The 25,184-nt window shown below is 49.4% G+C and overlaps 1 protein-coding gene across 1 annotated transcript; it reads right to left on the reverse strand.

The window, feature by feature from the left end:
- Positions 1–2,960: 2,960 nt before the first annotated feature.
- On the reverse strand, positions 2,961–22,085 carry LOC140373687 (sorcin-like). The gene is made up of 8 exons (XM_072460311.1): positions 22,023–22,085; positions 20,586–20,633; positions 19,212–19,281; positions 14,554–14,597; positions 13,798–13,945; positions 12,000–12,113; positions 3,076–3,134; positions 2,961–2,993 (listed from the first exon to the last, which is right to left on the reverse strand). Exons 1-8 carry the CDS (start codon positions 22,068–22,070, stop codon positions 2,967–2,969), a joined length of 558 nt encoding a protein of 185 aa, XP_072316412.1. The 5' UTR covers positions 22,071–22,085; the 3' UTR covers positions 2,961–2,966.
- Between the last annotated feature and the right edge of the window lie 3,099 nt (positions 22,086–25,184).

The following is a 25,184-nucleotide window of genomic DNA, read 5'->3' on the forward strand; positions in this document are numbered from 1 at the left end:
TTTGCATTATTCTTTAATGACAAAGTTCAGGGCATTAAAAATGCTATAAATCCCACAATGCAAAAAATTACCCTAAAACCACCAAGACACTTAGAGCTAACTCACTTTGCACCAGTAACTGACAAAACTGTCCATGAGATCATCACCAGTCTGAGTTCATCTACATGCTGCCTTGATGTGTTACCCACCAGATTTCTAAAGTCTGTGCTGAACAGTTTGTTAGCACCATTCACTCACATAGTTAACATGTCGCTTCAATCTGGAACATTCCCAATGTCTTTGAAAACTGCGGTCATAAAGCCTCTCCTAAAGAAGAGCAGTCTTGATGCCGCAGTACTGAGTCATTACCGGCCCATCTCTAATCTGCCATTTTGGGGCAAAGTCCTTGAAAAGGTTGTTTACCAACAGCTCACAGATTTCCTCTTAATAAACAACTCATTTGATGTTGTTCAGTCAGGTTTTAGACCTCATCACAGCACTGAGACTGCTCTTGTCAAGGTGACAAATGACATCCGCCTGAACACTGACACGGGCAAAGCCTCAGTCTTAATTCTGTTAGATCTGATGCTGCTTTTGACACTGTCGATCATGGGATCCTCTTACAGAGACTAGAGGACCGGGTGGGCATCACTGGCACTGCCCTAAACTGGTTAAGGTCCTATCTGGAAGACAGGAAGTACTTTGTACTTTGAAAATGTGTCCTATCACAATGATGCAGACGACACTCAGATCTATGTTTCACTATCGGCAGGTGAATATGGACCAGTAGATTCACTCTGTCACTGCATCCAACAGATCAGTGTGTGGATGCAAAACAACTTTCTCCAGCTGAACTCAGACAAGACTGAAATAATCGTTTTTGGTCCCACAGAAACAAAGAGAAAGTGTTAGCGGTCACCTCCAGAGTCTCGCTCTAAAACTTACAAACCAAATTAGAAATCTGGGGGTAATAATGGACTCAGACTTGAACTTTAATAGCCACGTCAAATCAATAACATCAGCAGCTTTTTACCATCTAAAAAACATTGCCAAAATCAAAAATATAGTGTCAAAACCAGATTTAGAGAGACGTATCCATGCGTTTGTCTCCAGTAGATTAGACTGTAACGGCCGCTCACTGGTCTCTCCAAACGAGCTGTAAAACAGCTGCAGTACATCCAGAACGCTGCTGCTCGGGTCCTGACCAGAACCAGGAAGTACCATCACATTAGTCCTGACTAGAACCAGGAAGTACCATCACATTAGTCCTGACCAGAACCAGGAAGTACCATCACATTAGTCCTGACCAGAACCAGGAAGTACCATCACATTAGTCCTGTTCTCAGGTCTCTGCACTGCCCCCTGTGGCTCAGAGAAGAGACTTTAAAGCAGCTCTGCTTGTGTACAAGTCTCTCCATGGCCTAACACCAAAGTACATCTTGGATATGTTAGTGCCATATGAACCATCTCGGACTCTGAGGACCTCAGGGACCGGCCTCCTGCTGGTGCCAGAGTCAGGACTAAACATGGACCGGCCTCCTGCTGGTGCTAGAGTCAGGACTAAACATGGACCGGCCTCCTGCTGGTGCCAGAGTCAGGACTAAACATGGACCGGCCTCCTGCTGGTGCCAGAGTCAGGACTAAACATGGACCGGCCTCCTGCTGGTGCCAGAGTCAGGACTAAACATGGACCGGCCTCCTGCTGGTGCCAGAGTCAGGACTAAACATGGACCGGCCTCCTGCTGGTGCCAGGGTCAGGACTAAACATGGACCGGCCTCCTGCTGGTGCCAAAGTCAGGACGAAACATGGACCGGCCTCCTGCTGGTGCCAGAGTCAGGACTAAACATGGACCGGCCTCCTGCTGGTGCCAGAGTCAGGACTAAACATGGACCGGCCTCCTGCTGGTGCCCAGAGTAGGACAAAACATGGAGAATCTGCGTTTCAGTTTTATGCAGCTAAAATCTGGAACATTCTTCCTGAAGATGTGAGACAGGCTTCTACTCTGACAATGTTCAAATCTAAGCTAAAAACAGTTTTGTTTAGCTGTGCATATGACTGAAGGGATTTTTTTTTTGCACTCTTCTCTTTTGTTTGTGATTTTATTAGTTTAGAAAATCATTTGGATTGATAATTTTTAATTTAGTTAATTTTATTGTATTTCTGTAATTTCTTTGTGATTTGAATGCATTTTTCCTGCTGTGAAGCACTTTGAATTGCCTTGTGTATGAAATGTGCTCTACAAATAAACTTGCCTTGCCTATCAGATCTAAATGTTTCAGACAAGCATTGCAATTATGATTCGAACTGAGTGTTTATGGAAGGATTTTGTTAAAATGTCACATTCTAAAATCGTCCTGGAGCGTTAACATTTCAGAGAAAACTGAACTATGAAGTGAGAAACTAATGAAATAATCCCATGTTTCAGTTTGAAGGTGTAAGAACTTGCCAGCCGACACCTAAAAGAGAATCTTATTTGGCAAAAAGTATTAATTCATTAACCTTTATGTAATCAGGAAGAAATAAATACTTGCCGTCTGTGCCATTTCGATTTTATTGCGATATATTCTTTCTCTATTAGTTATACTGGAGTCTGAAGTGATGCCGGTCCAAACCAATGTACAAACTACGCCCTCTTGTGGCCAACCCATGCTACAAAACTCAAACCAGCTGATTTTTTTTTTTAACTTGAGCACAAAATAAAGAAACACAGCATTTGAAAATAGATTGTTATAGTTCCATTTACTACATTGTACACGTGACATGAAGTTACAGTGGTTTGCATATTTAAAAGAGTTAAAAGTTAAAGCTGCAGTGAGACTCAGGCTCTGGAGTAGTTTAAGTTCACATTGATATAACAAAATATTAAAATAAATGCCCTTAAAATGGAATGTGACGATGACTCGGCTGCAGATGACACTATGGAGACATGATGTGGGCAGGAAATATGAAGTAAACGGTATAAAGTGATATAGTTTCTCCATCTTCTTTAGAGGCTCATTGTGACTTGGATGAACTGCACGGAAACAAAAAGATGAAATAGTAAAAGAGACAAAGAATGTGTTTAATTCTGTAGCAGTTTTTATGAGCAAACTTACATCGTCATAAGCAAAATTGGCATGTCCAGACTGAGACGTGTCCCTCCTCCTGAAATGATCTGCAGACGAAACAGCTCCGTGATATAATGTGTGTGAGAGTGAGACGTGTGTGAGAGTGAGACGTGCGTGAGAGTGAGACGTGCGTGAGAGTGAGACGTGCGTGAGAGTGAGACGTGCGTGAGAGTGAGACGTGCGTGAGAGTGAGACGTGCGTGAGAGTGAGACGTGCGTGAGAGTGAGACGTGCGTGAGAGTGAGACGTGCGTGAGACTGAGACGTGCGTGAGAGTGAGACGTGCGTGAGAGTGAGACGTGCGTGAGAGTGAGACGTGCGTGAGACTGAGACGTGCGTGAGAGTGAGACGTGCGTGAGAGTGAGTGAGACGTGCGTGAGAGTGAGACGTGCGTGAGAGTGAGACGTGCGTGAGAGTGAGACGTGCGTGAGACTGAGACGTGCGTGAGAGTGAGACGTGCGTGAGAGTGAGTGAGACGTGCGTGAGAGTGAGTGAGACGTGCGTGAGAGTGAGAGGTGCGTGAGTGTGAGACGTGAGAGTGAGACGTGTGTGAGAGTGAGACGTGCGCGAGAGTGAGACGTGCGCGAGAGTGAGACGTGTGTGAGAGTGAGACGTGTGCGAGAGTGAGTGAAAGGTGTGTGAGTGTGAGACGTGTGAGAGTGAAACGTGTGTGAGAGTGAGACGTTCGTGAGAGTGAGACGTGCGTGAGAGTGAAACGTGCGTGAGAGTGAGTGAGAGGTGTGTGAGAGTGAGACGTGTGTGAGAGTGAGACGTGTGTGAGAGTGAGACGTTCGTGAGAGTGAAACGTGCGTGAGACGTGTGTGAGAGTGAGACGTGCGTGAGAGTGAAACGTGCGTGAGAGTGAGACGTGCGTGAGAGTGAGTGAGACGTGCGTGAGAGTGAGTGAGAGGTGTGTGAGAGTGAGACGTGCGTGAGAGTGAGACGTGCGTGAGAGTGAGTGAGACGTGCGCGAGAGTGAGACGTGCGTGAGAGTGAGACGTGCGTGAGAGTGAGACGTGCGCGAGAGTGAGACGTGTGTGAGAGTGAGACGTGCGTGAGAGTGAGACGTGCGTGAGAGTGAGACGTGCGTGAGAGTGAGACGTGCGTGAGAGTGAGTGAGACGTGCGTGAGAGTGAGACGTGCGTGAGAGTGAGACGTGCGTGAGAGTGAGACGTGCGTGAGAGTGAGACGTGCGTGAGAGTGAGACGTGCGTGAGAGTGAGTGAGACGTGCGTGAGAGTGAGACGTGCGCGAGAGTGAGACGTGTGCGAGAGTGAGACGTGCGTGAGAGTGAGACGTGCGTGAGAGTGAGACGTGCGTGAGAGTGAGACGTGCGTGAGAGTGAGTGAGACGTGCGTGAGAGTGAGACGTGCGTGAGAGTGAGACGTGCGTGAGAGTGAGACGTGCGTGAGAGTGAGTGAGACGTGCGTGAGAGTGAGACGTGCGTGAGAGTGAGACGTGCGTGAGAGTGAGACGTGCGTGAGAGTGAGTGGGACGTGCGTGAGAGTGAGTGAGACGTGCGTGAGAGTGAGTGAGACGTGCGTGAGAGTGAGTGAGACGTGTGTGAGAGTGAGTGAGACGTGTGTGAGAGGTGCGTGAGAGTGAGACGTGCGCGAGAGTGAGACGTGCGCGAGAGTGAGACGTGTGTGAGAGTGAGACGTGTGCGAGAGTGAGTGAAAGGTGTGTGAGAGTGAAACGTGCGTGAGAGTGAGACGTGCGTGAGAGTGAGACGTGCGTGAGACTGAGACGTGCGTGAGAGTGAGACGTGCGTGAGAGTGAGTGAGACGTGCGTGAGAGTGAGACGTGCGTGAGAGTGAGACGTGCGTGAGAGTGAGACGTGCGTGAGACTGAGACGTGCGTGAGAGTGAGACGTGCGTGAGAGTGAGACGTGCGTGAGAGTGAGACGTGCGTGAGAGTGAGTGAGACGTGCGTGAGAGTGAGACGTGCGTGAGAGTGAGACGTGCGTGAGAGTGAGACGTGCGTGAGAGTGAGACGTGCGTGAGAGTGAGACGTGCGTGAGACTGAGACGTGCGTGAGAGTGAGACGTGCGTGAGAGTGAGACGTGCGTGAGAGTGAGTGAGACGTGCGTGAGAGTGAGACGTGCGTGAGAGTGAGACGTGCGTGAGAGTGAGACGTGCGTGAGACTGAGACGTGCGTGAGAGTGAGACGTGCGTGAGAGTGAGACGTGCGTGAGAGTGAGACGTGCGTGAGAGTGAGACGTGCGTGAGAGTGAGTGAGACGTGCGTGAGAGTGAGTGAGACGTGCGTGAGAGTGAGAGGTGCGTGAGTGTGAGACGTGAGAGTGAGACGTGTGTGAGAGTGAGACGTGCGCGAGAGTGAGACGTGCGCGAGAGTGAGACGTGTGTGAGAGTGAGACGTGTGCGAGAGTGAGTGAAAGGTGTGTGAGTGTGAGACGTGTGAGAGTGAAACGTGTGTGAGAGTGAGACGTTCGTGAGAGTGAGACGTGCGTGAGAGTGAAACGTGCGTGAGAGTGAGTGAGAGGTGTGTGAGAGTGAGACGTGTGTGAGAGTGAGACGTGCGTGAGACGTGTGTGAGAGTGAGACGTGCGTGAGAGTGAAACGTGCGTGAGTGAGACGTGCGTGAGAGTGAGTGAGACGTGCGTGAGAGTGAGTGAGAGGTGTGTGAGAGTGAGACGTGCGTGAGAGTGAGACGTGCGTGAGAGTGAGTGAGACGTGCGCGAGAGTGAGACGTGCGTGAGAGTGAGACGTGCGTGAGAGTGAGACGTGCGTGAGAGTGAGTGAGACGTGCGCGAGAGTGAGACGTGTGTGAGAGTGAGACGTGCGTGAGAGTGAGACGTGCGTGAGAGTGAGACGTGCGTGAGAGTGAGACGTGCGTGAGAGTGAGTGAGACGTGCGTGAGAGTGAGACGTGCGTGAGAGTGAGACGTGCGTGAGAGTGAGACGTGCGTGAGAGTGAGTGAGACGTGCGTGAGAGTGAGACGTGCGTGAGAGTGAGACGTGCGTGAGAGTGAGACGTGCGTGAGAGTGAGACGTGCGTGAGAGTGAGTGAGACGTGCATGAGAGTGAGACGTGCGCGAGAGTGAGACGTGTGTGAGAGTGAGACGTGCGTGAGAGTGAGACGTGCGTGAGAGTGAGACGTGCGTGAGAGTGAGACGTGCGTGAGAGTGAGTGAGACGTGCGTGAGAGTGAGACGTGCGTGAGAGTGAGACGTGCGTGAGAGTGAGACGTGCGTGAGAGTGAGTGAGACGTGCGTGAGAGTGAGACGTGCGTGAGAGTGAGACGTGCGTGAGAGTGAGACGTGCGTGAGAGTGAGTGGGACGTGCGTGAGAGTGAGTGAGACGTGCGTGAGAGTGAGTGAGACGTGCGTGAGAGTGAGTGAGACGTGTGTGAGAGTGAGTGAGACGTGTGTGAGAGGTGCGTGAGAGTGAGACGTGCGCGAGAGTGAGACGTGCGCGAGAGTGAGACGTGTGTGAGAGTGAGACGTGTGCGAGAGTGAGTGAAAGGTGTGTGAGAGTGAAACGTGCGTGAGAGTGAGTGAGAGGTGTGTGAGAGTGAGTGAGAGGTGTGTGAGAGGTGTGTGAGAGTGAGACGTGTGTGAGAGTGAGACGTGTGTGAGAGTGAGTGAGAGGTGTGTGAGAGTGAGACGTGTGAGAGTGAAACGTGTGTGAGAGTGAAACGTGCGTGAGAGTGAGTGAGAGGTGTGTGAGAGTGAGTGAGAGGTGTGTGAGAGGTGTGTGAGAGTGAGACGTGTGTGAGAGTGAGACGTGTGTGAGAGTGAGACGTTCGTGAGAGTGAAACGTGCGTGAGAGTGAGAGGTGTGTGAGAGTGAGAGGTGCGTGGGAGTGAGTGAGAGGTGTGTGAGAGTGAGACGTGTGTGAGAGTGAGACGTGTGCGAGAGTGAGACGTGTGCGAGAGTGAGACGTGCGTGAGAGTGAGACGTGCGTGAGAGTGAGTGAGACGTGCGCGAGAGTGAGACGTGCGTGAGAGTGAGTGAGACGTGTGTGAGAGTGAGTGAGACGTGCGTGAGAGTGAGTGAGACGTGCGTGAGAGTGAGTGAGACGTGTGTGAGAGGTGCGTGAGAGTGAGTGAGACGTGTGTTAGAGTGAGACGTGCGCGAGAGTGAGACGTGCGCGAGAGTGAGACGTGCGTGAGAGTGAGTGAGACGTGCGTGAGAGTGAGTGAGACGTGCGTGAGAGTGAGTGAGACGTGTGTGAGAGGTGCGTGAGAGTGAGAGGTGCGTGAGTGTGAGACGTGTGTGAGAGTGAGACGTGCGCGAGAGTGAGACGTGCGCGAGAGTGAGACGTGCGCGAGAGTGAGACGTGTGTAAGAGTGAGACGTGTGCGAGAGTGAGACGTGTGTGAGAGTGAGTGAGACGTGTGTGAGAGGTGCGTGAGAGTGAGAGGTGTGTGAGTGTGAGACGTGAGTGAGACGTGCGTGAGAGTGAGTGAGACGTGCGTGAGAGTGAGTGAGACGTGTGTGAGAGGTGCGTGAGAGTGAGTGAGACGTGTGTTAGAGTGAGACGTGCGCGAGAGTGAGACGTGCGCGAGAGTGAGACGTGCGTGAGAGTGAGTGAGACGTGCGTGAGAGTGAGTGAGACGTGCGTGAGAGTGAGTGAGACGTGTGTGAGAGGTGCGTGAGAGTGAGAGGTGCGTGAGTGTGAGACGTGTGTGAGAGTGAGACGTGCGCGAGAGTGAGACGTGCGCGAGAGTGAGACGTGCGCGAGAGTGAGACGTGTGTAAGAGTGAGACGTGTGCGAGAGTGAGACGTGTGTGAGAGTGAGTGAGACGTGTGTGAGAGGTGCGTGAGAGTGAGAGGTGTGTGAGTGTGAGACGTGAGTGAGACGTGCGTGAGAGTGAGTGAGACGTGCGTGAGAGTGAGTGAGACGTGTGTGAGAGGTGCGTGAGAGTGAGAGGTGCGTGAGAGTGAGACGTGCGTGAGAGTGAGACGTGCGTGAGAGTGAGACGTGCGTGAGAGTGAGTGAGACGTGCGTGAGAGTGAGACGTGCGTGAGAGTGAGACGTGCGTGAGAGTGAGACGTGCGTGAGAGTGAGTGAGACGTGCGTGAGAGTGAGACGTGCGTGAGAGTGAGACGTGCGTGAGAGTGAGACGTGCGTGAGAGTGAGACGTGCGTGAGAGTGAGTGAGACGTGCGCGAGAGTGAGACGTGCGTGAGAGTGAGTGAGACGTGTGTGAGAGTGAGTGAGACGTGCGTGAGAGTGAGTGAGACGTGCGTGAGAGTGAGTGAGACGTGTGTGAGAGGTGCGTGAGAGTGAGTGAGACGTGTGTTAGAGTGAGACGTGCGCGAGAGTGAGACGTGCGCGAGAGTGAGACGTGCGTGAGAGTGAGTGAGACGTGCGTGAGAGTGAGTGAGACGTGCGTGAGAGTGAGTGAGACGTGTGTGAGAGGTGCGTGAGAGTGAGAGGTGCGTGAGTGTGAGACGTGTGTGAGAGTGAGACGTGCGCGAGAGTGAGACGTGCGCGAGAGTGAGACGTGCGCGAGAGTGAGACGTGTGTAAGAGTGAGACGTGTGCGAGAGTGAGACGTGTGTGAGAGTGAGTGAGACGTGTGTGAGAGGTGCGTGAGAGTGAGAGGTGTGTGAGTGTGAGACGTGAGTGAGACGTGCGTGAGAGTGAGTGAGACGTGCGTGAGAGTGAGTGAGACGTGTGTGAGAGGTGCGTGAGAGTGAGAGGTGCGTGAGAGTGAGACGTGCGTGAGAGTGAGACGTGCGTGAGAGTGAGTGAGACGTGCGTGAGAGTGAGACGTGCGTGAGAGTGAGACGTGCGTGAGAGTGAGACGTGCGTGAGAGTGAGTGAGACGTGCGTGAGAGTGAGACGTGCGTGAGAGTGAGACGTGCGTGAGAGTGAGACGTGCGTGAGAGTGAGACGTGCGTGAGAGTGAGTGAGACGTGCGTGAGAGTGAGACGTGCGCGAGAGTGAGACGTGTGTGAGAGTGAGACGTGCGTGAGAGTGAGACGTGCGTGAGAGTGAGACGTGCGTGAGAGTGAGACGTGCGTGAGAGTGAGTGAGACGTGCGTGAGAGTGAGACGTGCGTGAGAGTGAGACGTGCGTGAGAGTGAGACGTGCGTGAGAGTGAGTGAGACGTGCGTGAGAGTGAGACGTGCGTGAGAGTGAGACGTGCGTGAGAGTGAGACGTGCGTGAGAGTGAGTGGGACGTGCGTGAGAGTGAGTGAGACGTGCGTGAGAGTGAGTGAGACGTGCGTGAGAGTGAGTGAGACGTGTGTGAGAGTGAGTGAGACGTGTGTGAGAGGTGCGTGAGAGTGAGACGTGCGCGAGAGTGAGACGTGCGCGAGAGTGAGACGTGTGTGAGAGTGAGACGTGTGCGAGAGTGAGTGAAAGGTGTGTGAGAGTGAAACGTGCGTGAGAGTGAGTGAGAGGTGTGTGAGAGGTGTGTGAGAGGTGTGTGAGAGTGAGACGTGTGTGAGAGTGAGACGTGTGTGAGAGTGAGTGAGAGGTGAGTGAGAGGTGTGTGAGAGTGAGACGTGTGAGAGTGAAACGTGTGTGAGAGTGAAACGTGCGTGAGAGTGAGTGAGAGGTGTGTGAGAGTGAGTGAGAGGTGTGTGAGAGGTGTGTGAGAGTGAGACGTGTGTGAGAGTGAGACGTGTGTGAGAGTGAGACGTTCGTGAGAGTGAAACGTGCGTGAGAGTGAGAGGTGTGTGAGAGTGAGAGGTGCGTGGGAGTGAGTGAGAGGTGTGTGAGAGTGAGACGTGTGTGAGAGTGAGACGTGTGCGAGAGTGAGACGTGTGCGAGAGTGAGACGTGCGTGAGAGTGAGACGTGCGTGAGAGTGAGTGAGACGTGCGCGAGAGTGAGACGTGCGTGAGAGTGAGTGAGACGTGTGTGAGAGTGAGTGAGACGTGCGTGAGAGTGAGTGAGACGTGCGTGAGAGTGAGTGAGACGTGTGTGAGAGGTGCGTGAGAGTGAGTGAGACGTGTGTTAGAGTGAGACGTGCGCGAGAGTGAGACGTGCGCGAGAGTGAGACGTGCGTGAGAGTGAGTGAGACGTGCGTGAGAGTGAGTGAGACGTGCGTGAGAGTGAGTGAGACGTGTGTGAGAGGTGCGTGAGAGTGAGAGGTGCGTGAGTGTGAGACGTGTGTGAGAGTGAGACGTGCGCGAGAGTGAGACGTGCGCGAGAGTGAGACGTGCGCGAGAGTGAGACGTGTGTAAGAGTGAGACGTGTGCGAGAGTGAGACGTGTGTGAGAGTGAGTGAGACGTGTGTGAGAGGTGCGTGAGAGTGAGAGGTGTGTGAGTGTGAGACGTGAGTGAGACGTGCGTGAGAGTGAGTGAGACGTGCGTGAGAGTGAGTGAGACGTGTGTGAGAGGTGCGTGAGAGTGAGAGGTGCGTGAGTGTGAGACGTGAGAGTGAGACGTGTGTGAGAGTGAGACGTGCGCGAGAGTGAGACGTGCGCGAGAGTGAGACGTGCGCGAGAGTGAGACGTGTGTGAGAGTGAGTGAGACGTGCGCGAGAGTGAGACGTGCGTGAGAGTGAGACGTGCGTGAGAGTGAGTGAGACGTGCGTGAGAGTGAGAGGTGCGTGAGTGTGAGACGTTAGAGTGAGACGTGCGCGAGAGTGAGACGTGTGTGAGAGTGAGACGTGCGAGAGTGAGACGTGTGTGAGAGTGAGTGAGACGTGCGTGAGAGTGAGACGTGCGTGAGAGTGAGACGTGCGTGAGAGTGAGTGAGACGTGTGTGAGAGGTGCGTGAGTGTGAGACGTGAGAGTGAGACGTGTGTGAGAGTGAGACGTACGCGAGAGTGAGACGTGCGCGAGAGTGAGACGTGTGTGAGAGTGAGTGAGACGTGCGCGAGAGTGAGACATGCGTGAGTGTGAGACGTGCGTGAGAGTGAGTGAGATGTGCGTGAGAGTGAGTGAGACGTGTGTGAGAGGTGCGTGAGTGTGAGACGTGAGAGTGAGACGTGTGTGAGAGGTGCTTGAGAGTGAGAGGTGCGTGAGTGTGAGACGTGAGAGTGAGACGTGCGCGATAGTGAGACGTGCGCGAGAGTGAGACGTGTGTGAGAGTGAGTGAGACGTGCGCGAGAGTGAGACGTGCGTGAGAGTGAGACGTGCGTGAGAGTGAGTGAGACCTGCGTGAGAGTGAGACGTGTGTGAGAGTGAGAGTGAGACGTGTGTGAGAGTGAGACGTGCGCGAGAGTGAGACGTGTGTGAGAGTGAAACGTGTATGAGAGTGAAACGTGTATGAGAGTGAAACGTGTGTGAGAGTGAAACGTGTGTGAGAGTGAGACGTGCGTGAGAGTGAGACGTTCGTGAGAGTGAGAGGTGTGTGAGTGAGTGAGAGGTGTGTGAGAGTGAGACGTGTGTGAGAGTGAGACGTGTGTGAGAGTGAGACGTGTGTGAGAGTGAGACGTGCGTGAGAGTGAAACGTGCGTGAGAGTGAGACGTGTGTGAGAGTGAGACGTGTGTGAGAGTGAGAGGTGCGTGAGAGTGAGACGTTCGTGAGAGTGAGAGGTGTGTGAGAGTGAGTGAGAGGTGTGTGAGAGTGAGACGTGCGCGAGAGTGAGACGTGCGCGAGAGTGAGACGTGCGTGAGAGTGAGACGTTCGTGAGAGTGAGACATGTGTGAGAGTGAGACGTGCGTGAGAGTGAGACGTGCGTGAGAGTGAGACGTTCGTGAGAGTGAGACATGTGTGTGAGAGTGAGACGTGCGTGAGAGTGAGACGTGTGTGAGAGTGAGACGTGCGTGAGTGTGAGACGTGTGTGAGAGTGAGACGTGCGTGAGAGTGAGACGTGCGTGAGAGTGAGACGTGTGTGAGAGTGAGACGTGTGTGAGAGTGAGATGTGCGTGAGTGTGAGACGTGCGTGAGAGTGAGACGTGCGTGAGAGTGAGACGTGTGTGAGAGTGAGACGTGCGTGAGTGTGAGACGTGCGTGAGAGTGAGACGTGTGTGAGAGTGAGACGTTACACTCACCGGTCAGAGCTCGCAGTTTGATGCAGCAGCAGACGAAGTCGTCAAAGCCGGTCCGTCCGTGGTTACTGTAGCGCTTCATGATGCTGTTCAGAGCCTGAGGACTCAGATTGTATCCTGCACGAGACACGACACGTTACACGGGACGTTACACGGCCCACGTTACACGGCCCACTTTACACGGGACGTTACACGGCCCACTTTACACGGGACGTTACACGGGACGTTACACGGCCCACGTTACACAACATCTGTGTGAACGCTGAACCAGCTTCTCCAAATGTAGGCAGCTTTATCCATTTTTTTAATCTGAGCCCCGTGCCCCTGCTGCTGTGAGTGCCCCGTACCCCTGCTGCTGTGAGTGCCCCGTACCCCTGCTGCTGTGAGTGCCCCGTACCCCTGCTGCTGTGAGTGTCACGTACCCTGCTGCTGTGAGTGCCCTGTACCCCTGCTGCTGTGAGTGCCCTGTACCCCTGCTGCTGTGAGTGCCCCGTACACCTGCTGCTGTGAGTGCCCCTTACCCCTGCTGCTGTGAGTGCCCCTTACCCCTGCTGCTGTGAGTGCCCCGTACCCCTGCTGCTGTGAGTGTCACGTACCCCTGCTGCTGTGAGTGCCCTGTACCCCTGCTGCTGTGAGTGCCCTGTACCCCTGCTGCTGTGAGTGCCCCGTACACCTGCTGCTGTGAGTGCCCCTTACCCCTGCTGCTGTGAGTGCCCCTTACTCCTGCTGCTGTGAGTGTCCAATACCCCTGCTGCTGTGAGTGTCCCATACCCCTGCTGCTGTGAGTGCCCCTTACCCCTGCTGCTGTGAGTGCCCCTTACCCCTGCTGCTGTGAGTGCCCCTTACCCCTGCTGCTGTGAGTGCCCCTTACCCCTGCTGCTGTGAGTGTCCCATACCCCTGCCGCTGTGAGTGTCCCATACCCCTGCCGCTGTGAGTGCCCCTTACCCCTGCTGCTGTGAGTGCCCCTTACCCCTGCTGCTGTGAGTGCCCCTTACCCCTGCTGCTGTGAGTGTCCCATACCCCTGCCGCTGTGAGTGTCCCATACCCCTGCCGCTGTGAATGCCCCTTAGCCCTTGTGCTGTGAGTGTCCCTTACCCCTGCTGCTGTGAGTGTCCCTTACCCCTGCTGCTGTGAGTACCCCTTACCCCTGCTGCTGTGAGTGCACCATACCCCTGCTGCAGTGAGTGCCCTGTACCCCTGCTGCTGTGAGTGTCACATACCCATGCTGCTGTGAGTGTCCCTTACCCCTGCTGCTGTGAGTACCCCTTACCCCTGCTGCTGTGAGTACCCCTTACCCCTGCTGCTGTGAGTACCCCTTACCCCTGCTGCTGTGAGTGCACCATACCCCTGCTGCAGTGAGTGCCCTGTACCCCTGCTGCTGTGAGTGTCACATACCCATGCTGCTGTGAGTGCCCTGTACCCCTGCTGCTGTGAGTGTCACATACCCATGCTGCTGTGAGTGCCCTGTACCCCTGCTGCTGTGAGTGTCACATACCCATGCTGCTGTGAGTGCCCTGTACCCCTGCTGCTGTGAGTGTCACATACCCATGCTGCTGTGAGTGCCCTGTACCCCTGCTGCTGTGAGTGTCACATACCCATGCTGCTGTGAGTGCCCTGTACCCATGCTGCTGTGAGTGTCACATACCCCTGCTGCTGTGAGTGCATGTGTCCTGTACCCCTTCTGCTGTGAATGTCACATACCCATGCTGGTGTGAGTGCCCTGTACCCCTGCTGCTGTGAGTGTCACATACCCATGCTGCTGTGAGTGCCCCGTACCCTGCTGCTGTGAGTGTGACATACCCATGCTGGCCAGGGCCTGCTGCAGTTCCTGGGGCTCCACAGATCCGCTCCGGTCGCGGTCGTAGTTCATAAACATGGTCTTCCACTGGTTCAGAACCCCGGACAGCTCCTTGAACTCATTAAAGCCCATCGTGCCCGAGAAGTCCCTCTGGAAAGCACCGTCAAGGAAAGCACTCGGACCCGGGACTTCAAATCTGAACCGCTAAAGCTAACGTGCACAGGAACAGTTTTGCCTCATTTCTTTGACTTCTCTGCATGTGAGGGGCGTGGCGTTTGAACCTCTCTTTATGTCATGCTAATGCTAATGCTAATGTCAGACGCTTTATGACCTGGAAATATCAGATTGTGGCTCTTGACAAAGCGAGTGCCGTGCGAACATAAACAGGAAACGGCTGTTGCTAACATGCTTTGCTAGCTCTGTGTTGCTAACTTGCTTTGCTAGCTCTGTGTTGCTAACTTGCTTTGCTAGCTCTGTGTTGCTAACTTGCTTTGCTAGCTCTGTGTTGCTAAGGCTCCACATAGTCATTAGCATCAGTGGAAACACGGCGAGAGCGAGTCAGAGTTTGGAAACAAATGATTCTTTTGTGTTCCTCTTGTTTTGGCCTGAGTCTGTGTTCTCTCTCTCTTGTCCAATCATCTGGCTGTGCTGTGAAGCTCCTCCCCCTCCTGAGATGAAGGTTTCCTGTTTATCGACTTGTGCTTCCAGAGCAGAACACATTGAACATGACAACAATGAGACTCACAGCAGAAGGATACGTCCAACATGTTGATCATGAGCCGGCACGTCTCCAGGTTAAAGGCTGTCGAGAAAACAATACATCATTCATTATAAAAGAGTTACTCAAACTGAGACCAGGGACTAAACCAGGACTAAACCTGAACCAGACCAGGACTAAACCAAGACTAAACCTGAACCAGACCAGGACTAAACCAGGACTGAATCTGAACCAGACCAGGACTAAACCAGGGCTAAACCAGGACTAAACCTGAACCAGACCAGGACTAAACCAAGACTAAACCTGAACCAGACCAGGACTAAACCAGGACTGAATCTGAACCAGACCAGGACTAAACCAGGACTGAATCTGAACCAGACCAGGACTAAACCAGGGCTAAACCAGGACTAAACCTGAACCAGACCAGGACTAAACCAAGACTAAACCTGAACCAGACCAGGACTAAACCAGGACTGAAGCTGAACCAGACCAGGACTAAACCAGGACTAAGCCTGAACCAGACCAGGACTAAACCAGGTCTAAACCAAGACTAAACCTGAACCAGACCAGGACTAAACCAAGACTAAACCTGAACCAGACCAGGACTAAACCAGGGCTAAACCAGGACTAAACCTGAACCAGACCAGGACTAAACCAAGACTAAACCTGAACCAGACCAGGACTAAACCAGGACTGAATCTGAACCAGACCAGGACTAAACCAGGACTAAGCCTGAACCAGACCAGGACTAAACCAGGTCTAAACCAAGACTAAACCTGAACCAGACCAGGACTAAACCAGGTCCAAACCAAGACTAAACCTGAACCAGACCAGGACTAAACCAGGACTAAACCTGAACCAGACCAGGACTAAACCAGGACTAAACCTGAACCAGACCAGGACTAAACCAGGACTAAAGCAGGACTAAAGCTGGACTAAAGCAGGTCTGAAGCAGGACTAAACCAGGACTAAAGCAGGACTAAAGCAGGACTAAAGCAGGACTAAAGCAGGTCTGAAGCAGGTCTGAAGCAGGACTGAAGCAGGACTAAAGCAGGTCTGAAGCAGGACTAAACCAGGACTAAAGCAGGTCTGAAGCAGGACTAAACCAGGACTGAAGCAGGACTGAAGCAGGTCTGAAGCAGGACTAAAGCAGGACTAAAGCAGGACTAAAGCAGGACTAAAGCAGGACTAAAGCAGGACTAAAGCAGGACTAAAGCAGGACTAAAGCAGGTCTGAAGCAGGTCTGAAGCAGGACTGAAGCAGGTCTGAAGCAGGACTAAAGCAGGACTAAAGCAGGACTAAAGCAGGTCTGAAGCAGGACTAAACCAGGACTAAAGCAGGTCTGAAGCAGGTCTGAAGCAGGACTGAAGCAGGACTGAAGCAGGTCTGAAGCAGGACTAAAGCAGGACTAAAGCAGGACTAAAGCAGGACTAAAGCAGGACTAAAGCAGGACTAAAGCAGGACTAAAGCAGGACAAGTGTAAATGCAGATAAAATGCGGAGAATGCCGTTTATCTGGTTTTAACTGTGCAAAACGTTTGAAGCCTTTTCTTTGTTTCGTGACATTTGGATCCATTTGCATTGAAATGTTTCCAGAAGGTTTAGAAATCAGAGCTGATGCGCAGAAAACAACCCCTCGAACTATTGTAACGTTTGTACTTTGTTATAAAAGACAATAAACAACGTTGTGCCTCGCCATTTCATTCTATTGTGAAACAACTCTGAACCACAAGAATCACCTCTGAACGAGTGTCTGACCGTCTAACAATGATTCATAACCATCGTGATGCATTACATCTGCTCCGATGTTCTCTCCGACTCGGGGAGTGCCTCAGGGATCTGGTTTGGGGCCACTCCTGTTTACCATCCATGTTAATGAAGTTCAAACTGGACGTGGCCAGTACATTTACTTGAGTAACTTTAAACTAAATTGTGATGTACTTGGTGGAGTAACTTTCTGACACGGTACTTGTAATAATACTTGGATAATATTTGTATTGAAGAGACAGTTTCAGAGTAAAAGTACTAAATACTACAGATGTTTAAATACACGTTTTTTACTGACGACGACTGAGCGAAAGAGACACAAGCTGGACATTGACTTTTGGATCTAAAATCGAAGCAATGACACAGATTATCAGGTGTAATAAAAGATGTTCACACGGGGTCCAAAGGTGCAGCCCCGCCCTGATCTTAAACTTCACCTTAAACAGACTCTACAGACGGAGGCTTCTGTGTGAACAAAGGCGACAAAAACACTTCAGGAGAGAACGAGCGGCTTTTGTACAAATAAACAACACAATCTATGGCAAAAGTATCGATATCACAAATATTCAAATGTGTCGCAATGACATTAGACAATAAGAGTCTGGATCTATGACAGAAATGCACCGGTTTTCAAATTAAAACGCTGAAATAGATTTGATGGTTTTACGGTGAGTCAACACAAGTCACATTTAGTCATTTATTGGCAGAATTAGTTTAAACTTTCACACTTTGTTTGACGCGTTTGAAGAAATATGTTTTTATTATTGCACTTTTGGCTAGATTTGAGTTCTATTAAACAACTATAAGCACAAAAATATGCACCATAGCAATACACTTTGGAGTCATTTTACAGACATTTCACATTTGTCTGAAAATTAAACCTGAACAAACACGTTCAAAGACACGTTTGTTTGAACACGTTTCAATTGGATTCACATGAAATTCTCTGGAAATAAAGGATATGAAGCTCTAACAGTGAGTGAAGATCTGTTTTAGTCCCGTTTGCAGTGCTGGGAAGTAACTTAATACATGAGTTAAACCTGTTATTTCAGCGCACTGAGTTTGGTCTAAAATAAAAAGGAAAACGTTACGGCGTTCGGCTTCAAAGTGCCTGACATCAGAAGAAGAAGAAGAAGAAGAAGACACGGCTCACGTTATGAAACTTCCTTCTCGTATCAGTGTGAAAAGCAGAACAACAGTGAGTTAGAACCATCCACAACGGGACAAAGTACATTTTTACAGTATTCTTCCTGTCGCTGCTGGTGTATGAGCTCAGGATCTGATCCTGGTTTAGTCCCGCTTTAGTCCAGCTTTAGTCCTGGTTTAGTCCAGCTTTAGTCCAGCTTTAGTCCTGCTTTAGTCCTGCTTTAGTCCAGCTTTAGTCCAGCTTTAGTCCAGCTTTAGTCCTGCTTTAGACCTGCTTTAGTCCAGCTTTAGTCCTGCTTTAGTCCAGCTTTAGTCCAGCTTTAGACCTGCTTTAGTCCTGCTTTAGTCCTGCTTTAGTCCTGCTTTAGTCCTGGTTTAGTCCAGCTTTAGTCCAGCTTTAGTCCTGCTTTAGTCCTGCTTTAGTCCAGCTTTAGTCCAGCTTTAGTCCAGCTTTAGTCCTGCTTTAGACCTGCTTTAGTCCAGCTTTAGTCCTGCTTTAGTCCAGCTTTAGTCCAGCTTTAGTCCTGGTTTAGTCCAGCTTTAGTCCAGCTTTAGTCCAGCTTTAGTCCTGCTTTAGACCTGCTTTAGTCCAGCTTTAGTCCTGCTTTAGTCCAGCTTTAGTCCTGGTTTAGTCCTGCTTTAGTCCTGCTTTAGTCCAGCTTTAGTCCAGCTTTAGTCCAGCTTTAGTCCAGCTTTAGTCCAGCTTTAGTCCAGCTTTAGTCCAGCTTTAGTCCAGCTTTAGTCCAGTTTAAGTCCTGCTTTAGTCCTGCTTTAGTCCTGCTTTAGTCCTGCTTTAGTCCTGCTTTAGTCCAGCTTTAGTCCAGCTTTAGTCCAGCTTTAGTCCAGCTTAAGTCCAGTTTAAGTCCAGCTTTAGTCCAGCTTTAGTCCAGCTTTAGTCCAGCTTTAGTCCAGCTTAAGTCCAGCTTAAGTCCAGCTTAAGTCCAGTTTAAGTCCAGCTTTAGTCCAGCTTTAGTCCAGCTTTAGTCCAGCTTTAGTCCAGCTTAAGTCCAGCTTAAGTCCAGCTTAAGTCCAGCTTTAGTCCAGCTTTAGTCCCGCTTAAATCCAGCTTAAATCCAGCTTAAGTCCAGCTTAAGTCCATCTTAAGTCCAGTTTAAGTCCAGGTTTAGTCCAGCTTTAGTCCAGCTTAAGTCCAGTTTAAGTCCAGCTTAAGTCCAGCTTTAGACCTGCTTTAGTCCCGCTTTAGTCGCTTTAGTCCCGCTTTAGTCCAGGTTTAGTCCAGGTTTAGTCCAGCTTTAGTCCAACTTTAGTCCAGCTTTAGTCCAGCTTTAGTCCAGTTTAAGTCCAGTTTAAGTCCAGTTTAAGTCCAGTTTAAGTCCAGCTTAAGTCCAGCTTAAGTCCAGTTTAAGTCCAGCTTTAGTCCCGCTTTAGTCCCGCTTTAGTCGCTTAAGTCCCGCTTTAGGCCCGCTTTAGTCCAGCTTTAGTTTCTTTAGCGCATTTACACAGTATTATGAGGCGTTACTTTTTCTAACTTCCTGTTTGACCAGAAGTAAAAGTCAAAGTAAACACGTAAAGTACAAACACCCAGAGCTCCGCCCACAGTCGCCAGGGAAACGGTTTGTGGACAAATGTGTTACCAAATGTGGATTTATTCGCGCTAACGCAACGAGCTAGCGCTAACGCAACGAGCTAGCAACACACGATCATACGCACGATGGTTCAGGTCCGGCCGAGTATAAACCTAAAGATGTTTCACTTCTGCAACGTTTTGACGGGTCAGACAGGTTAGTTCAGTCCCAAAGGTCAAAGGTCAAAGGTTTGTACTTACGGTTGTAGGAGCCGGAGATTCCGGAGCTGGTGAGGCAGCGCTGGAGCTCTTCTGCAGAGATCTGACCGTCCTGAAGCACAGAAGAAGAAGAAGATGAAGAAGCACTGAAGAAGAAGATGAGGAAGATGAAGAAGCACAAGAAGAAGAAGATGATGAAGATGAAGAAGCACAAGAAGAAGATGATGAAGAAGCACAAGAAGAAGATGATGAAGATGAAGAAGCACAAGCAGAAGATGATGAAGATGAAGAAGATGAAGAAGAAGAAGAAGAAGATGAAGAAGCACAAGAAGAAGAAGATGAAGAAGATGAAGAAGCACAAGAAGAAGATGATGAAGATGAAGAAGCACAAGAAGAAGATGATGAAGATGAAGAAGCACAAGCAGAAGATGATGAAGATGAAGAAGATGAAGAAGCACAAGAAGAAGAAGAAGAAGATGAAGAAGATGAAGAAGCACAAGAAGAAGATGATGAAGATGAAGAAGCACAAGAAGAAGAAGAAGAAGATGAAGAGGATGAAGAAGCACAAGAAGAAGAAGAAGATGAAGAAGATGAAGAAGCACAAGAAGAAGAAGATGATGAAGAAGCACAAGAAGAAGAAGATGAAGAAGCACAAGAAGAAGAAGAAGATGATGAAGATGAAGAAGCACAAGAAGAAGAAGAAGAAGATGATGAAGAAGCACAAGAAGAAGATGATGAAGATGAAGAAGATGAAGAAGCACAAGAAGAAGAAGAAGAAGATGAAGAAGAAGATGAAGAAGCACAAGAAGAAGATGATGAAGATGAAGAAGCACAAGAAGAAGAAGAAGAAGATGAAGAAGATGAAGAAGCACAAGAAGAAGAAGAAGATGAAGATGAAGAAGCACAAGAAGAAGAAGATGATGAAGATGAAGAAGAAGAAGCACAAGAAGAAGAAGAAGATGATGAAGATGAAGAAGCACAAGAAGAAGAAGAAGAAGATGAAGAAGATGAAGAAGCACAAGAAGAAGATGATGAAGATGAAGAAGCACAAGAAGAAGATGATGAAGATGAAGAAGCACAAGAAGAAGAAGATGATGAAGAAGCACAAGAAGAAGAAGATGATGAAGAAGCAGCACAAGAAGAAGAAGATGATGAAGATGAAGAAGTACAAGAAGAAGATGAAGAAGATGAAGAAGCACAAGAAGAAGATGATGAAGATGAAGAAGCACAAGAAGAAGAAGATGATGAAGAAGCAGCACAAGAAGAAGAAGATGATGAAGAAGCAGCACAAGAAGAAGAAGATGATGAAGATGAAGAAGCACAAGAAGAAGATGAAGAAGAAGATGAAGAAGTACAAGAAGAAGATGATGAAGATGAAGGAGCAGCAGCTTCACCACGAGACAGTGTTGGACTCACCTGTCCTGCCACAGATGCAAAGTATCCGTACAGAGGATCCTGCTGCTGCTGCATGAAACAAGGAGAAATGACTCCTCAAGTATTTGTACTTTGGACCATGAATATATTATTAAAAGTAAAAGTAACAGAGCACTTTACGATTAGACTATTTATATTAAAACGTGATCTACTTCAGAATAATGTCATTCATATGTTTAATGAAAGGGAGAAAAAAGAATATAACAATGTTTTTATTACGGCTGCTAATGATTATTTCTGTTTAACGTTCAGACGCTTTAAACACATTTTTAACCAAATAAAGGTTTAAATCTGTGACTGAAGCTGAGAGAGAGAGAAAATGTCTGAATAAAGTGTGTTTTACTCATATAATAGAATATAATACTGCAATAGTGATTTATTTTATAGACATTTTGTTTTAGAGTCTGTTTAGTCCAGACAAACATGAAGAAAATGTGATTATTTTTGCCAAGGATTAATCGTCGCAGGTTTAATTAAAAACATATGTAAACAATGTACTTGGAAAGATAAATGTGTTTTATGAAGAAGTCTTTTTGTCCCAGAGGTGAGGAAAACATTTCACTAAAGTAAGAGTTACTTCTACAGAGTTTTACTCCAATAAAAGCACAAAGTATTGGTCCAGGAAAAGGCTCAGGTAAAAGTACAGAAAGTATTCAGTAAATGTACTTTTCCAAGAGTCAAAGTGTCTGGACGTAAAACACATTTACAATGTGAAGGACAAAACATTAAGTTAAGCACAAAACCTGGTATTTTCGAGCGTTAAAAGTGACAGAACAGCACGATGAGCATGATTTAAGATGTAATATAAAAGTGTTAAAGTTACTTGTAGTCAAACGCCTGATGTCCTAATCTAATGCCAACGTTTAAAAGATAATTAAACAAGACCATTTAAGCACATTTACATTTAAGCACATTTGCATTTACATTTAAGAACATTTGCATTTAATTTAAGCACATTTACATTTAAGTGGATTTAGTTTAAGCTGTAACTGTATGCGAGCTCTTATAAACCTCATATTTGATGCACTGAAGACTAAATAAATCACAGTTAGTTTGATGCTTGGGGCAGATTTTGATTCTTTACGTCAGAGGTTTTATTATTTATGACACAAGTGTTTATGACTGGACTGTGCAGGACACGCCCCTGAAGAGACGCGGAGCACAAACTGCTGAATTTAAGGCAGAAAAGATGTAATTTCACATCCACAAAAGCACGTTTCTAATCTCAACTTTGACCGTGACACGTTTGCAGCGGGTTCGAGTCCCGGGACGCGCGTTTATGGGGCGTCAACCTTCACTTCCGGTCGACTTCCGGGATCACGCCGCCAATGAAACGTCGGAAATTACAAACATGTGCCGCATCGCGTTGGTTTAGTTCAGTTTGAGACGGTTTGTTAGAGTTTGTGTCGTGTTTCTTACCATTCCTGGGAATCCTCCCGGAGCCGCGCCGTAACCTGGATACGCCATTCCACCAGATAGGTTCAAATAACGTCACTAAAGCGGGACAAAGAGGAGATTTCAGCGGTTTTAAAGGAAGAAACAGCGCGGATTGGAGGCGATTAAAGATGTCTGGATGTTACAGAAGGAGAATCGAAAAAAGGAAAAAAGCTGCAGAAAAGAAGCAAAAAGTGGCACAAAAAAGCCAAACCCAGAGCGCAGAGACGTGTTTACGGCAGTGACGCGCCTCCCGTCTCCTGATTGGGCGAGCGGCACACGTGAGCGTCAAGCGCCAATCAGGAAAGAGGAGGCGGAGTCTGTGCTGAAAACTATCAATAAACTCACGTTTTTTGGTATAAAATTATTTTTAATGAATTATCTTAAAATCTACATCGTAAAATTGCATAAAAAATACTTAAATAAAAGTGATTTCAAAGCGATCAAAATAACAAATTTATTATTGCATTATTATAATCTAATATTTAATAATTACAATTTATTTGGATCCTATTACAAAAATAAAATAATAATATTTAATTGTAAAAAGTAATTATTTAAAGGATTTGAAGCATTTGTCTCATAAAGTGATTTCAGCTCATATATTTGATCAAAAATACTTTTTTTTTATTTAATTACTAAAATAAAAGTAGAAAAATATTCAGTTTTAGTCATAAATGATCACATCTACGTAGTAATGTACGTTAATTTAAAAATAAATACATAAATAAATGGAATTCCACGCAGCAGAACAACAACTTTATTATGAATTATTATTATTCAAAAAACAAATGTGAGGCAAAATAAATAACATTTTCGTGACAAAATAATGAATAAATGGATCATCTTAATATTCCACAAGACGTCATTATCTGAGGTTTCACCTTTAGTTTCACTTTCCCCGGACGGTCCATGAAAAGGTAACATTTGGCTTTAATAACCGTCTTTTACCGCGTGTGGACGTGTTTAAACGTCTTTAACGTCTTTTAACGTCTTTAAACGTCTTTTAACGTCTTTAAACGTGTGTCTCGTGAACTGTGGGATTATTTCGCGCTGTAAATGAAGTCATAAAGTTAAATGACCTTTGAACGAGGAAACAAACGGCAACTTTAGTTATAAAAGAGTCAAACACATGGTCTTTTGTCTCTAAACTGAGAGTGTGACTCTGAGAACAGGATTCACAGCTGAAGAGAATGTGTTTCCATCTTTATAAATGACACTTTAACTCAAAAACATTCTGTAATAAATATGTAACGAGCAAAAGTCTGAGTGAAACATGACGTGGTTTGACTTTAGAAACTATGAGTAACTTCAGAATGTCACAAAATATAACGAATATAAAAGTGACACACGTGAGCGTCCTCCAGGGGGCGCTGCAGACACACGTGAGCGTCCTCCAGGGGGCGCTGCAGACACACGTGAGCGTCCTCCAGGGGGCGCTGCAGACACACGTGAGCGTCCTCCAGGGGGCGCTGCAGACACACGTGAGCGTCCTCCAGGGGGCGCTGCAGACACATGTGAGCGTCCTCCAGGGGGCGCTGCAGACACACGTGAGCGTCCTCCAGGGGGCGCTGCACACACATGAGAGCGTCCTCCAGGGGGCGCTGCAGACACATGTGAGCGTCCTCCAGGGGGCGCTGCAGACACACGTGAGCGTCCTCCAGGGGGCGCTGCAGACACACGTGAGCGTCCTCCAGGGGGCGCTGCAGACACATGTGAGCGTCCTCCAGGGGGCGCTGCAGACACATGACAGCGTCCTCCAGGGGGCGCTGCAGACACATGTGAGCGTCCTCCAGGGGGCGCTGCAGACACATGACAGCGTCCTCCAGGGGGCGCTGCAGACACACGAGAGCGTCCTCCAGGGGGCGCTGCAGACACATGTGAGCGTCCTCCAGGGGGCGCTGCAGACACACGTGAGCGTCCTCCAGGGGGCGCTGCAGACGCACGTGAGCGTCCTCCAGGGAGCGTCCTCCAGGGGGCGCTGCAGACACGTGAGCGTCCTCCAGGGGGCGCTGCAGACACATGTGAGCGTCCTCCAGGGAGCGCTGCAGACACATGAGAGCGTCCTCCAGGGGACGCTGCAGACACGTGAGCGTCCTCCAGGGGGCGCTGCAGACACACGTGAGCGTCCTCCAGGGGGCGCTGCAGACGCACGTGAGCGTCCTCCAGGGAGCGTCCTCCAGGGGGCGCTGCAGACACGTGAGCGTCCTCCAGGGGGCGCTGCAGACACATGTGAGCGTCCTCCAGGGAGCGCTGCAGACACATGAGAGCGTCCTCCAGGGGGCGCTGCAGACACACGTGAGCGTCCTCCAGGGGGCGCTGCAGACGCACGTGAGCGTCCTCCAGGGAGCGTCCTCCAGGGGGCGCTGCAGACACGTGAGCGTCCTCCAGGGGGCGCTGCAGACACATGTGAGCGTCCTCCAGGGAGCGCTGCAGACACATGAGAGCGTCCTCCAGGGGACGCTGCAGACACGTGAGCGTCCTCCAGGGGGCGCTGCAGACACATGAGAGCGTCCTCCAGGGGGCGCTGCAGACGCACGTGAGCGTCCTCCAGGGAGCGTCCTCCAGGGGGCGCTGCAGACACACGAGAGTGTCCTCCAGGGGGCGTCCTCCACAAATACAGAAGTGAAAGAACAAATAACTTATAGAAGACTTTTAAAAAAAAAAAACACTCTTAAATATTAAAAAGCTCTTATATTCTTAATAAAAAGGTAAAAAAGAAAAGAAAATAGTAACAAAAGCCACACTCTTAATTGCAGCAGTTGTATGGACGGAGAATTTTGCACCAATATAGTTGACATTATGTCATTATTGCACATGTGTATAACAGTGTTTGTTGTAGAGTCTGACAGCAGCAGAAGGAAAGACTGTGAAACGTCTCCTTCACTGAAGCTGCTCTCTAGAGTGGACAGAGTGTCCTGCAGGGGACAGAGTGTCCTGCAGGGGACAGAGTGTCCTGCAGGGGGCAACACTCATGGTCCAGCATAGATGTGAGTTTAGCCAGGACCCTTCTGTCCCCCACCTCCTGCACCGAGTCCAGAGGACAGCCCAGGACGGAGCTTTGTCCAGCTTCTGACAGGAGCGGCCCTGTCAGGAGCGGCCCTGTCACTCCAAAAGACCTGAGTCTCCTCAGGAGGAGGAGCTGAC

Source organism: Eucyclogobius newberryi, unplaced genomic scaffold, assembly GCF_026437365.1.
Source record: "Eucyclogobius newberryi isolate DKJ021-1_F unplaced genomic scaffold, fEucNew1.0.hap1 SCAF_3, whole genome shotgun sequence".
Lineage (NCBI taxonomy): Eukaryota > Metazoa > Chordata > Actinopteri > Gobiiformes > Gobiidae > Eucyclogobius > Eucyclogobius newberryi.